This window comes from Psittacula echo (assembly GCF_963264785.1).
Source record: "Psittacula echo genome assembly, chromosome: 11".
NCBI lineage: Eukaryota > Metazoa > Chordata > Aves > Psittaciformes > Psittacidae > Psittacula > Psittacula echo.
In genome coordinates this window covers 599,335-613,273 of record NC_137746.1, presented here as the reverse complement: position 1 = coordinate 613,273, position 13,939 = coordinate 599,335, and the positions used below count along the sequence as shown (strand labels likewise).

At 50.1% G+C, this 13,939-nt stretch overlaps 1 protein-coding gene across 2 annotated transcripts in view; it reads right to left on the bottom strand.

Moving 5' to 3' along the window:
• The window catches only part of PPP2R2B (protein phosphatase 2 regulatory subunit Bbeta), a gene marked incomplete at both ends in the record, with an annotated part of 61,319 nt that extends 52,396 nt beyond the window's left edge, over positions 1 to 8,923 (bottom strand). The window contains one exon of one of the 2 annotated variants that reach the window (XM_080627234.1): positions 8,860 to 8,923. In XM_080627234.1, the coding sequence (XP_080483360.1) occupies positions 8,860 to 8,923 (64 nt within the window). Of the gene's footprint in view, positions 1 to 6,283; positions 6,363 to 8,859 lie in introns of those variants that run through there. The other variant, XM_080627233.1, reaches the window with a different exon arrangement.
• Positions 8,924 to 13,939: the final 5,016 nt, after the last annotated feature.

Here is a 13,939-nt window from a genome sequence, read left to right as displayed (position 1 = left end):
AGGGTGTCCTGGGACAGGGACTGCACACCTGCTGCCCTCAGACTACCGCAGCCACTCACACCACAGCTCTCAGATCCCACCAGCATGTCCAAAGCAATCCCCACACCTCACCTCTCTCAGCCCTGCCACTCCACCTTGCCACAACTGACCACAGTCAGGCTCTGCAGTCAGCAGGATTGTACCTATTTTAGATCCATCCATGCACTGTCATATGCAATTTTTGCCAACAGGCTATGGCAAAAACATTCCAGTGCTCCGCTTTCCTGAGACCTAAATTTATGGGAACAAAATATCAAGGGTATAACAGCAAAGTTCCCCTCACTCCTGCCCTCAAATACTCTGTGTCAGAAAAATACGGCCATGACATTCTATCAGAAGCTTTCCCCTGGTCTTCCCGGTCGTACACACATGAAATTTCATCAGTGTGACTTTTATGGCTTTTAAGTTTAGACAACACAGAGAGTGATGTCAAGCACAGCAAACCTGCAATGCCTTTCCTCTCAAGGACAGCTATCCCTTCAAAAATCACAAAGCCAGCACAAGAAGGAGAAGACAAAGATTTGAGGGCAGCCCGAGCAGGACTGCAAACGGACTCATCTGCAGGCAGCGTGTTTGCCATGCAGTTGTGTGCACTCACGCTGAGGGCACAGCACCCCAGAAGACAGAACACTGTTCACTTCCATGGTGAGAGGAGAAACAGGAAGGCACAGGAACCCCCCAGGGACACACTGTGAGTCCAGGCAGGCCTTGCTTACCCCACGCAGGGTGAAGCCTTGCTCTTTGCTCTGCACCAGGCATCCTCAGGTCTGGACCCGCTTGCGCACAGGACTTGTCACTGCGGTCCTGCATCTCTCCTGAAAACAAGCATCTCTTGGCAACTCTTGACCCCTCTCCTGTGTGAACTGCAGAAAACATTCGCTGTGGTATCTGAGCTGGACAGCAGGCCAGCCTGCTGCTCATGTCCTTTATAAAGATGCTGCGCAGATTTGTTACTTACTGTTTAAAAGGCCTTTTTGAAACTATTTAGCTCTAAGTGTGTCATTACCCAGGTAGGCAGAGCAGCTGGAATAGTCACAAGGGAAAGATCTGTGGCCAGGATCAGCCACGGTGTATCAAGAGAAGCTCTGGCATGTGGCAACAGCCCCAAGGGAATACACAGGCAAGGACTGAGCACTGCAAGGACGAGTTGCCGAGCACATTGCTCCTTGCACAGCCAGCGAGGCCCTAGCAGGACACTCCAGCCCACAGTCCAGGCTGATGAGTGGGAGCAAGTGCCAGAAGTCACAGAGATGAGTGGGTCCAATGGCCACAGTGGTCTCACAAGCCCCATTTCCAGAGGAAAGTCACACTGTCACGAAACACTGTGCAGAAAGGGGAAAAAGCAGCGCTGGAAACGTACAGGGATGAAAACTGGTGATGAAGTCCACAGGGGTTTGTAAGAACTCACTAATGTGTGTGATTAATTCTACTGCTGAAGACGTGCTGCCCAGAGCTCCAGGCCCGGCCCTCTGATCACATGCTGGGAAAGGAAAAAGGAAAAAAGAGTGCTGAGCTGTATGCTGGAAAGTGTATTACTGACTGCCATGAACTTGCATTTGAAAGGAACTGCTGATTGTGAATAAATCCGCCATATGGCTTTACAAAGCTGATAGTGCATTTATTTCCCAAATATAGCAAGATCAGCCTACGACAGCCTGTCTTTCTTTTATAATCCACATTAGAAAATTATTCAGAGTACAGTATCACACATGGTTGGTTGAGTTGCTGTCACACAGTCACTGGTGCATCCAAGGCTTTCCTGGCAAGAATGGGGCCTCATGTACAGCAATTACACCTGCACAGCTTCACCATGGTATCATGACATTGAAGGGATTTCTGAGATGCTTTAGTGACCGTGCTTTAGCAAAGCCACCTGCAGAGAAGAGAAAGGCTAAACCTCAGACTATTGCTTTTGGGAATGCTTTCCCTGTCTCTACACATGGACCGGTGGCCCTTTGTACCTACTGCCCACCTGTGACATCCCAGTGTGGGCTCAGTGCAGAGAGCACACGAGAACCGAGAGGTGGTCGCTGGGCATTCACCATCGGGTCTGCCAGCCCAGGACAGCAGCTGAGCCACCTCTAGGCCTGGTCATAGTCCCTGAGCTGTGCCTGTGGTCTGTGCCGAACACAGCCCATGGTGCTGGGAAAGCAGATCGGGCAATCCCACCGGCACACAGGCAAAGGTGTGTGCTAGGGACAGTTTTCCTGATTTTTCTCACAGAGAGGTCACCCTGCCCGTGCTCACCACTCACCACTTGCTTTCCCCACAGTGCCTGAACTAATCCCACACCAAGCCCACTGCAGGCACCCTGCTTAGAAGCTCAGCCCAGCAGCTGCATCCCACCTGCCTGCTCCAAAGCGTTTCTAGCTGCACAACCCTGAACTGCAATCAGGTCTCTTCAGAGCGGGAGGGATGACAGAAGGTACCTTTGTGCTGATTTAAGCACTAGCTAAATATAGATGACACGGGAACACTGTGAGGCTACAGCTGAACCCATCTTCAGTGGATGAAATAGAGTCACATAACAGAAATATCTCTAGAGCCTTAGATGTGCACGCTTAACTCGGCTCTTTCTATTGCTGGGGTGGTTTGATGAGCAGAACAGCAGGAAGCCCTGGCACCAGGCAGCCCGGGAACTAGATTGGAGGTGGCTGGTCAGTGGGACCAGGAGCAACAGCCCTACACAGAAATCCTGATCAAACTGCTCCAGTGATAGGATGAAGCTGCCACACTTGAAAGTATTTTTGATAAAAAAAAAAAAAAAACTCATCAGTTTGTTAGTGGAGAATTAGAATCCCAGACTGGTTTGGGTTGAAGGGACCTTAAAGCTCATCCAGTCCCAACCCCTGCCACGGGCAGGGACCCCTTCCACTGGAGCAGCTTGCTCCAAGCCCCTGTGTCCAACCTGGCCTTGAACACTGCCAGGGATGGGGCAGCCACAGCTTCTCTGGGCACCCTGTGCCAGCGCCTCAGCACCCTCACAGGGAAGAGCTTCTGCCTAAGAGCTCATCTCAGTCTCCCCTCTGGAAGGTGAAAGCCATTTGTCCTTGGCCGGTCACTACAAGGAAGCCGCTTCAGCTGCCATGGCCGTTCCCCAGCCCCGTTCCCCCCGGGGCCGGGTACGGGAGCGGCGAAATGAGGAGCAGGAGCTGCTGGTGCCACCTCCCGCGGGGATCAGAGGGCGGCGGGGGGATCCCTGCACCCCGTGGGGCCGCCACCGGACCCTCACACCGGCACCGAGCGGGGCAGGCGCGACTCCAGCCTGGCCCGAGGGACTCTGCAGACACCGGCACCGGCGCGGCCGGAGGAGGCGCGGGCCCGCTTCCCGTTCTCCGATTCAGAAACGACTCGAGATGAGCCCCGACGAGCCTCGAGCGCCCAGCGCCGCTGCACTCCCGGCGCCGGTGCGCTGCTGCCGGCATCCTGAGCGCAGGGGGAAGCCGAGGAGAGCGGCCGCTGGTGCCTCAAAGTGACTGCGCTGCGAGCGGCCCAAAGGTCGCAACGTGACCCCTCCCGGGGCTGAGAGACTTCAAGCCGAGCTCCGACCGGAAAAGTCTCATCTGTCACGGGGGCTCGTTCACTTCTCCCCAGTGAGAGCGCTCCCAGAGCATCACCGTCCACACAGAAACCAAGGATCTTATTGTGTTCTGTGGCCAAAGAAATACACTGGAAGAGTGTAACTGTAAGAAGAGAGCTCCACATGCAACAGCTGGAACAGCTGGGCAGGGCTCTGCAATATGCCTCCTCCACAACTGAAGGGAAATGGAGGTAACAGAAACAAAGCCATAAGATCGCTGGGAGGACAAATAGTTTCACATAACCGTGCTCCATCATGCCTAACATTTTGGATAGGGAATTCACCTCTTTTCCCCCTCAAGCAACAGTCTGTTTCTCCATGGCCACACAATATTACTCTCATTTACTGTCATGGAAAGGACAGACCAGGCAGTTGGATTCCTGCATGAGATGCAAGTCCTGATTAATGTAAGAAATGAGAGGAGAGCAAGTCTCATGTTCTCTAAAAGGCAAGGGCTGGTGTGGCATTCAGACAGAGAAATTAAAGAACAGCTAAATCAGGAAATGCAATTATTGCAGAAAGCTCAATCTTAACTCAGTGTTCTCCATCAGCCCTAAACTAATGGCCTCTCTTCACATAATTATAGACTATCAGTTACACCAAGCCATATTTGCATACTTACACAATCTTGCTGTACCTCTAATGCACATACCATTCCGTAGTATTAACACTGCTTCAAATTTAATTGATGTGGGTTTACTCCAGGGTAATTCAGGACCTCAGTGAAGCTCCCAGCTGCTGGAAGTGGAGCAGAGCACGCTGCTGCTCACCCAGCTCCCTGCAGACTCATGTCTGGCACAGCCACAGCCGTGGGCACCACACTGGGACAGGGTCTGACAGCCACGGGTCGCCCTGGCATGCCCTCAGGATAACTCCAACAAGCTCTGCCCTCTCTCTGGGATGATGGGGATGGGGACAAAGGCTTTCTGTACCAGGGCAAAGTGAAGCTGCACTACGGGCTGGTGCCCATCCTCACCAACAGTCACTGCCCTGTGCCTTTGCTGCAGCTGCAGCTCAGGCAGAGCCCCCAGGCACAGATGCCGGCCCTACTTCACAGGCCTTGAAAGACACATTCATCTTCAAACGCATAATATTTACACCAATGATTATTTAAGATTTATTAAACTGCTTCCATCCTGTGTCCTCTGTCCAGCACTGCAGCTGCTCTGCGCTCATGCAGCTCCCAGGGCAGCTGCTCAAACAGCCAGAAAAATTTTGAAGTTACTGAAAATGATTTCAAGTTGTTGTCCTATCAAATTAACAATGCAGTTTAAGATCTCCTAAGAACAATAGCAGATTTTAAGGGGAGGATATAATGATCACTCATCTCATCATCCATGAAATCTGCAGAACAGGTGACATTTCAAACCCCACCCAGAAAATGGCAAAAAAATACATTTCTGTTCAAATTCTGGATAAAAATGTATGCATGACTCAAAGTTTGGCAATCGTGTGACCTCGGAGAACTCACTTCCCATCTTTGTGCTTGCTTCCTCATCTGCAGGAAAGAGTATTCTTTTCTTAATTCAAAGGCTTTTTCCCCTGGAGGTTACCTAGCTGAGTATCCTCGAAGAGAAATTTTAAAAGGAAGAATTCCAGAGTCAGGACAAGTTATTGGCCTGGTTAATTTTATCTACTTAGAACTTCAGAGAAAATAAAATTAAACCAAAACCTCTACACTGCCTGCTTGGACTAAAACAGCAGCCACAGGAGAGGCTGCTTAGCCTCAAGCATCATCCTCTGCTCAGTCCTTCCGGACTGACCCTTCCACTCCACATCTTCAGCCTTAGGACATTCCAGGTCACGGCATCAGGAGTCATGGTAGATGCTCTCCATGAAGTTTCTCTTTCACTAGAGACACACTGTGGGCAGAGACTAGAGCCAGTCCTCTCCAAATCAGTCATAGCACACATCCTTGCTGCATCCAGCTGGATCTTCCCGTGGCTTATGGGTGTGGCTGGCAGATCCACCCATGCACAGACGAAGACGAGATGAACACGTCTGCATAAAGCCGGGTGTCAGGAAAGGGTTTCTTTCATTAACTAGCTCTGGATAGGGCACACAGGGAATATTGCTGTGGTTCCATGTAGGGGAGGAGCAGCAATATGAAATTTTGATCTCAAGGAGCTGTTCGCATGGCTGCAGATGATTCACAAAGCTGACTGACAGCAAACACACAGGCACCGAGGGGGCTGTGCACCAGCACGGAGCCCTTCCTGCTGGAGAAGTGCCCTGAAGGGAACCTCAGAAAACACAGACCCGGTTCTCTGCATTCCTATACAGAGGGTAGAGTTCAAACACTGCTGAGAACACTTGGGTTTTCCCAAATACCGCAGAGCTTTTTTTGCCAAGCCTGGGAAAAGGCTTGACGGAAGGACGAAAAGGGCGCCGGGAACCAAAAGCAGGCAGCGCTGCACGCGACGGTTTCATTTTACCGGGAACAGGCAGATGAACTAAAGGCATTTACAAACCCGACAAACGCGCAGCATCACAACCGGAACGTCTCCCCCGGCCCCTTCCTTCTGCTCCCCCCTTGCGCAGGGCCGGCAGCGACCCGTGGGGCACTATCAGGACAAAGGGGGCCGCTCCCCGCCGCGCAGCCCCCTCGCCCCCGGACCCGACGAGCGGCCCGTTACCGCCGGTCCCGCCGCGCGCTGCCCGTACCTTCCGCGTGGCAGCTGGAGGAGAGGACGGCGCCGGGCGGCCGGAAGAGGTACAGCAGGTACCGGGAGAAGCATTTCATCTTCCGAAACGCGAGTGGGGAAGGAGGAAACAAACCCATACAGAGACACCGAGAAACACGCAAACCACCAAAAAAACCCTGCAGGGGAGGAACGCAGCCGCTGCTCAGGCCATGAGGACCCCCGAGGCCCGGGCAGCCCACACGGCGGGGTCTCGCTGCAGAGAGCCGCCCGGGCGGACCCCACGCACCCGGCCCGGCGGCTGAGCCGAGCGCTCCGGCCTGGCCGGCCCCGCCGCATCGGCAGAGGTGCGGCCGGTAGCGCTGACTCAGCCCGTCCTGCTCGCGCACACCCCGCACCGCGCCCGGCCGCACACCCCAGCACCGGGCAGGGCCGGGGGCTCCGCCGCGATGCCTCTGCCGCCGTCAGGCGCGGCGGGGCGGCAGGGGGAGGGAGATGCCCCGAGGAGAAGAGAGCAGGGCTTGCGGTACATCCGCTTTCCTCCCCGAGCACGCCCCACGGCTCCGGCACCGCAAGACCCGCCGGGGCCACTGCTCCTTAACTGGCCGCGGATCCAAGGGCCCGGCCGGGGAACGGACAAAACCATCGGGAGGGGGACGCCTGCGCCATGACACGCACATCCAACCGCGACGGGAAGACACCTTCTGCTATGGCACGGCCCCTTCGAGCCAGTGCTCCGGACTCGGGCCCTTCGGCACCCATCTGAGCCGGCAGCACTGACTCGGGTCAGTGTTTCTAACGCCTTTCCAACCACAACCCGCTCCTCGAGGCGGAAACATCTTGTATCTGAGCCCACTCCACGCTCTGCCACGGCCTGCTCAGGGGCACAAGATGGCAAAAAAGCACAGCCTCAAGGGAGCAAGTGGGAGGGAAACAACGCCCTGCTAACACTTACCACTTTGTTTTCGGGCTCCTTAATTACTCTACAGACAAGTTTTTGACCTAGGACGAAGCCACTCACTGCTCTTGCCTCCCGCTGTTGCCTCATGTGGAACCCCAGGTGGCTTCGCTGTTGAGTCTCATCTTCTGACTGCAGTCTTTCTAATCGTACTGCCTTTGGCAGGTGGCAGCACTTCTGCATTTATACCCTTTAAAGAAATGCAGAGCACCTGTGCCCGAAGAGAGACGTTCTGTTTCACTATCTTTCTCTACTCAAAATGCCCTCTCTGGATGTGGAAAACCAAACAGGTCTGAGTTGCAAGCTATGCAAAGTTGTTCTGCCTAGAGGTGACAGCTCACTCTGCATCACACAGAGTGAAGGCAGAAGATCAAGTGCTATTGGGTATCTCAAGTCCATGCCAGGAGACAAGAGACAGTTTTTCATAAAGCACTTTTCATGGCAAGTCACTTTATGTGTTCCTGTATGACTCCACAAGGAGATTATTTAATACAGTGGCTGGAAATATGAGCGTCTGTCTCTGAAGTCACAACCTCCCCTTTCTCTGCACACAGTTTACTCTCTGCCCATGCAGGTGTGTACTGTGAGAACAGGGCAGCACACACCGTGGTACACAGGGATGGCACCTCCAGAACCGTTGCTGTGCCACTGACACAATCACCCACCACCAGCCCAACCTGCTCCTTCTCCAGGGATGCGCATCCACCACCCCGCTGGGCAACTTGTGCCAGTGTTTTACCACACCCACTGTTCAAAATGTAAAACCATTGCCTCTACTGGGAGGGTTAAGAGAAGAGGGATGGGATCAAGGCTTCAGTTATCCTTGAAGGATAAAGAAATGGGAATAAAATATGAAATGGAAAGGGAAAAGAGCTAATGTATTAATGTGCAATACAATAAGAGAAAGGAAGACAAAAATGTGAAATGAGAATAAGAAAATGTAGGTAAATGCCTGTTAAGACTTTCAAACCAGAACAATCATACAAAGAAGTTGAATGCATAAATTTAAAGTCAGGAAAATTGAATGCATTTAGTTCTTTTCAATTGTCCGTGTTTTTGCAGTCCACATCTTGGCTAAATGCCAAACAGATGCACTTGCAGAGGGAGAAGTGCCTAAGTGAGTGAGGAGCACAAAGCACCCTGAAAGCTACTTAGCATGGAAGGGGATGTCTTTGTGCTCCCAAATCCCACAACTGCCCACATCAGTCCATCCCACACAGATTCTTGTCTGTAGAATCGTATGCACTGCAATTTATTTTAACTCCAGATACAAGAACAAGCACCAAGTTACACTTAAGTTACCGAGAAACAGAATCCAACTGATTCCAGTCACAGATGTCATAATGGGAGAAGCTGTCACGTAATTCCCTGAAAAATTCTGTAAATAACAGCTGAAAACCAAAAGGAAATCTCTTTCAAAGACTGTTGGTGTGATTAAGCCATAATGCTTAATATAGCTCATTTTAGAGACCCATATCTTTCAAACACAGAAGTACATAATGAAGGCCGAATGGGAGGAGTGTAACTTTGCCAGCAGTTCTCACCAACATGCGAACACCCCCCCGCACACTGACTGGGCAAAACGTACACCACAATCGAGTCCCTGTTGATTGCAGCAACAAAAGGGAAAATATACTTACCTTCTGCCACCCCAATATCTGTAGTTCCTTTTACTTGACTAAAGCACCACAGCACATCCTGCATGAAGCTTCCAAGTCCTGCCAGGGAAACACATGCAGAAAGGAGATAAGATATGGTCACACTGGGATATAGCTTGTCCTTTTCAAAATGAACACACACACACATACAAACTGACACACGAATGTCTGCAATCCCTGCGTGAAGGTACATGTTTGCTCACCTGGTACCATTCTTCCACTCGAAGTGCAAAGCTAGCCCTGCAGAGCTGGAGGCATCGTGCCCGTGCTGTGAATCGCGCCTCTGTTTAATCCGTACCATGGCAGGGCTAATTCAAAAACAGTGCAATTGGAGCCTGTCCCCTCTACATCACTGGCAACACCACAGAGGAGTCAGGAGGCCCATTAGTCACAGCCTTTGTCACAGCCTCCCTTCACCAGAATACTAATGCCCCTGTCATTCCCAGCATTGTTAGAGACAGAGGGAAACTGAAAAACAGAACTACTCCTAATACCACAACAATATTTCTTCCAGTCATGGTGTAGTGGGAACTGCGTGGCAATGAACCCAAACAGAATGAAGCCTCTTTACAGGACATCATAATATCATAATCAAATTTCATCTGGAATGAGACGTTCATGGTAGTTGCTTTAAAAGAATGCTATGGGCATTTCTATTACAAGGCCAACTATTAAGCTGTGGCTTTCTCAGCTGTGCTTGCTGCTGTAGCAATACTCTGTGTTAAGCCACTCTGAGAGAAATCAGGATTTTATCTACTGCTGCTCCTTGTTTTCTTGACAGCTCAGTAGAATTTCCCTTCCTATAATGAAGTTTTCACTGCAGCACAAAACCCCCACCACCTCAAAGGACAACTTGCTTCCTTCTATCCTAACACACATTTTAACTAAAAGCAATTTCCAGACATGAAGAAAGCAGCACAGTGGAGCAGTGAGGACAGGAGATGTCAGCTTACCCCAGTCACACCCAGGTGGAACATGGCACAGAAAATTTGTTCCACAGTCAGCAAATGTGATACAGGACTCAGTGAGGGGTTTGTTCCATGGGAGACTCGAACTTGTTACTTCCCTGCAAAGAAAAGGAAAACATGGGATTAGGAGGTAATGGATGGCTGGAGATACAACTGAGTTAACTGGATTATATCATGGCCTACCCAAATGTCTTTGTGAGATTTCTGCCTGGTTTTATTTAAATCATTATAAGCTTTTGTGTATTAATACAAGTCAATATATATCATATGTATTAAAAGTAATATAATCATATAAGGAGGAAGTTCTTCCCTATGAGGGTGGTGAGGCACTGGCACAGCTTGCCCAGGGAAGCTTGAACACATCCTTGGCTGAGTTCAAGGCCTGTGGGACAATATAACAGGGTAAACTTCTGCGTGCTGTTCGAGAAGAGACCTGGGGAGGGGGAGCAGCCTCCATATACCTTTTATTTCTCTTATTGCTCCTTATTTCTCCCCTTCCCACTCCAGCTATGGCTCTTAAGACGTCTTCAGTGCATTTGTAGCTGTGAGTGCAATAATATGTAGCGATAACTGAGTTGGAAGACATATGAGTTTGATAGAAGCTGATACATCCTGTTCTTTGCATGGATTTTCAGCTGACTTTGCACAAGTATTGATACCCCATCGTGCTAGTTTAAAATTGCAGTTACCAGCACAGTATAGAGACTGTGCTGTGCAAGGGGGATCTGCTTATTGAAGGGGGGTAGGAAAGCTGTGTCTCAAGATTGCTCTTCAGTGTTCCTTCTAGTCCACTACTCCAGAGGTCAGAACGAGTTGACAATAGGTTGAGGAGAATGAGGAGATGTGAGGATAACAAAATGAGCCTAGTGATAATATTTGGGGAAAACTGAAACCTTTAGAATTGTCACCTTTTAGTCCTGCAGCCAGCCAGAAAAACATGGTGCGTTTTACTGTTAGCACAGAGCCCTCAAACAGCTGCTGCTGGCAAAGCTCAGGCTAATGAAATACATTCCCTATATGAAATACTGATTCGTGTTCAGTGAGCACGTCAGCAAAAGACAAATGGGTAACATGGAGAGCTGGTACTTTGACTGTATGTTACAGACAGACAGGGACAAGGACACTGTTACCAGTGGATTTGTGCAAAACTTCATGATTTTACAGTGTCTTTAACAGGAGCAGTATTATAGAAGGAATATGGAGCTTCAGTTAATCTTACATTGATATACACATGCCTTTACCCAGCATTCTTCCGTGTAGAGCATGCCCTCCCTCTGGACACCCCCCTCTAGCACACTTCACCTCCAGCGATGACTCTGGACGGGCGATGCTCTAGCCTGTTCGCCCTGCAGAGGGGAGCATCAGCTCGCAGTGACCCGCTGTGGCTGACGGCAGAATTGCTGTCCCCGGGCAGCGGCAGGAAAGCGCCGGGGAAACTAAATGAAGCAGAGCAAAACATTCAATATACCAGTTTAATCTCGATTAAATATGTATATCGATACCTACGCTTTTAGATGTATATCAACACCTATGCTTTTGAACAAACATCCACCTGCAATGTATACAAGATACCTCCAATTCAGCAGAAGTTTCACCTGTGTGAAAAGGAGCCCACCTAAACCGTAAGACATGCCAGCAATGGATATTAAATCTGGCACATGGAAGACATACCATAATGTTAAAGTTCACCAGCGGGTTACAGCTGAGGTGGCTGCTGAGTATAACTGCACTTCTTTTAGAGCGTAAGGTTCTGGGAAATACACACTGTAACTATGGTTAAACTTCCCTATTTTTGTAATCCAATGCTAAAAACCGGTTTGGTACTTGCAACAAAAATATAGTTGGCTGAATAGTTAAAACTGTAAAAAAATAAAAGAGAAGAAACCTTTCTTTAGTGTCTGAATTCAGTGGCAGCAACTAGGTGCTTCACTTCCTCTGCCCTTTGCAGAGCCGGAGGGTTTGCTCTATGAGCACAGGCTGGGTAGGAGCGAAGGATTTCAGTGTCAGTGGAGGGCGTTTGGTTTGTCGCAGAGGCCTCTAGAGAGGGCTGAGCCTTGCCTCATCTCCATTAGAAGGCACCAGAGATCTGCCGTGGTGCTCCACGGCAGTGCAGTCACAGCCCCACAGCTCCACAAGGAACGCTACGGCACCTCAGAACGTCCCTTCTGCTTCCCAGCACTGACATGTCATCAGGAGCTCACCTCCAGCTGATGCCCAGAGATGTCCCTGTGTGGTGGGAGCCTGGGTGGGACAGGGCATCTGCTGCTGTGGCGTGCCTGAGTCCTGATCTCCTCTTGGTCTTGCTGCTCTTGGGTCTGCCTGCTAGGAAGTGTTGGTTTTGTTGTAAGAAACCTAAGGAAAATCTAGGAAAATCTATGCAAATTACTCTGATATAAGCTCTAACATGCATTTTGGACAGGTAGCTCATAGGTACACATGGGGCAGGTGGCATCCTTCCCTCTCTGGCAGGTAGTTGCCTGGATACAGATATGACAGATATGACAGTTCTGCATGCCATGTGTTACATATAATAGGAAATTTCCTGCATTTTCCCTAAGTTCCAAAGTTGGACAAGTGGGTGCCAGTAGCAATGAAGGAGGGTTGTGAGTACAACTGCAGGTAGCAGAGAAGAAAACTGCAGTTCGCTATTCCTGTACACAGCGCCCTTGTTCTGTGCCGTGGATTGGTGCCATGTTACACCAGTAAGCTCAGCAAATGGGTGTCTGCTTTTGGGACAAATTTTCATTTTCTGTACTCACTGAAAAACTCCCTATATCGGGAAGTGCCTCCTGGTTCCAAACTGGCAGATGGGGGAAGCTCCATTTCTTAAGAAAACTGAGGGCAAAGTTTTACTGGCTTTTTTTGTTGTTTTGATTGCAGGCCAGGCAAAGCCCCGGCTGAAGGACTCGAGCTTTGTCTGCTATAGAAAATGAATCCCGGCCAGTTCACAGCCAGTTCTGAGTCGAGCAGCATTTTCCCATTTCCCAGCAGTGCCGGGCAGCAGCAGCTGGGCTGGAGCTGGTCGGAGCAGAGGTTGGCTGCTCCCCAGAAGCTGTTGCAGCAGAGCTGCCTTCTGCTGTTCCCTCGGGCTGCTCTGGAATTCAGCTTTACTATTTTATCTCTGCCAATGTACAGAGATACTGAAGCTCTCCAGATGACCACCCCTGCAGAGAACAACCTTTTCACTTCTGACGCCAGTAACTGTCCTGGTCTTGTCTTTGGTTCTGCTTTTTGTTGGAAATAAAATCTTAAGATTGATGTTTAGAAAAGATTTCTAACAACTTAAGGCAAAATCAAAATCAAATTTCATCTAAATTGCTGCTGTGAGACATCAGCTAGGAAAGATCCTCATTGCAGCAAATTTCAGTCCATTCAGGAGATGCTGTTTTGAACATGCAGAATAGCGCAGGGGGATACTCTGAGAGGTGAAGTCTGACCTTGGGCAGGGAAGGGAGGCTGGAGCATCTCTGATGCTGGAGCTGTAGGTAAATCATTAAACATTCCCTGCAGCAGGAACTTGTTATCCTGCCCACCAGAGATGCTTTCATTTCAGCCACTTTGTTGTTTTGTGTCTGTGCGGTAGCTGTTGGATCCCCATCTGTGTTGTAGGGGTGAGCAGGGGAGACAGGAGCTGACCAGCCTCGGGGCCCTGAGAGGTTCTCACACTGGGGCTGGTGAGGACACATCCCCTGGTCCAACTCTGCAGTGACTCCTGCTTTCTTCTCCTCCTCCAACCCATGTGTTTAATTTTCAGACAATTTGATTTGCTGCATTTGACTAAAATTCAAGAGTTTCAAGGGGACCTGAGCTGTGCTTCAGCTTGTTGGTTCTTCTCCAAGCAGCACGTGAATATGGCTAAAATTGGATAATTACTCTGACTTGTAGCTGCCCTGGGGCAAGGACTGCCCTCTCTCAGAGCCCTAGGAACCTGAGCCTGCTCTGAGCACTCAGGAATGAGAGGAAAAGCTGATGCCCAAAGAGTATGGACAATGGGATGGGAAATCTACTTTGCTCTGGTGAGACTCCCACTGCAGTCCTGCATCCAGCCCTGGGGTAACAACACAAGAGAGACGTGGAGCTGTTGGATGAGTCCA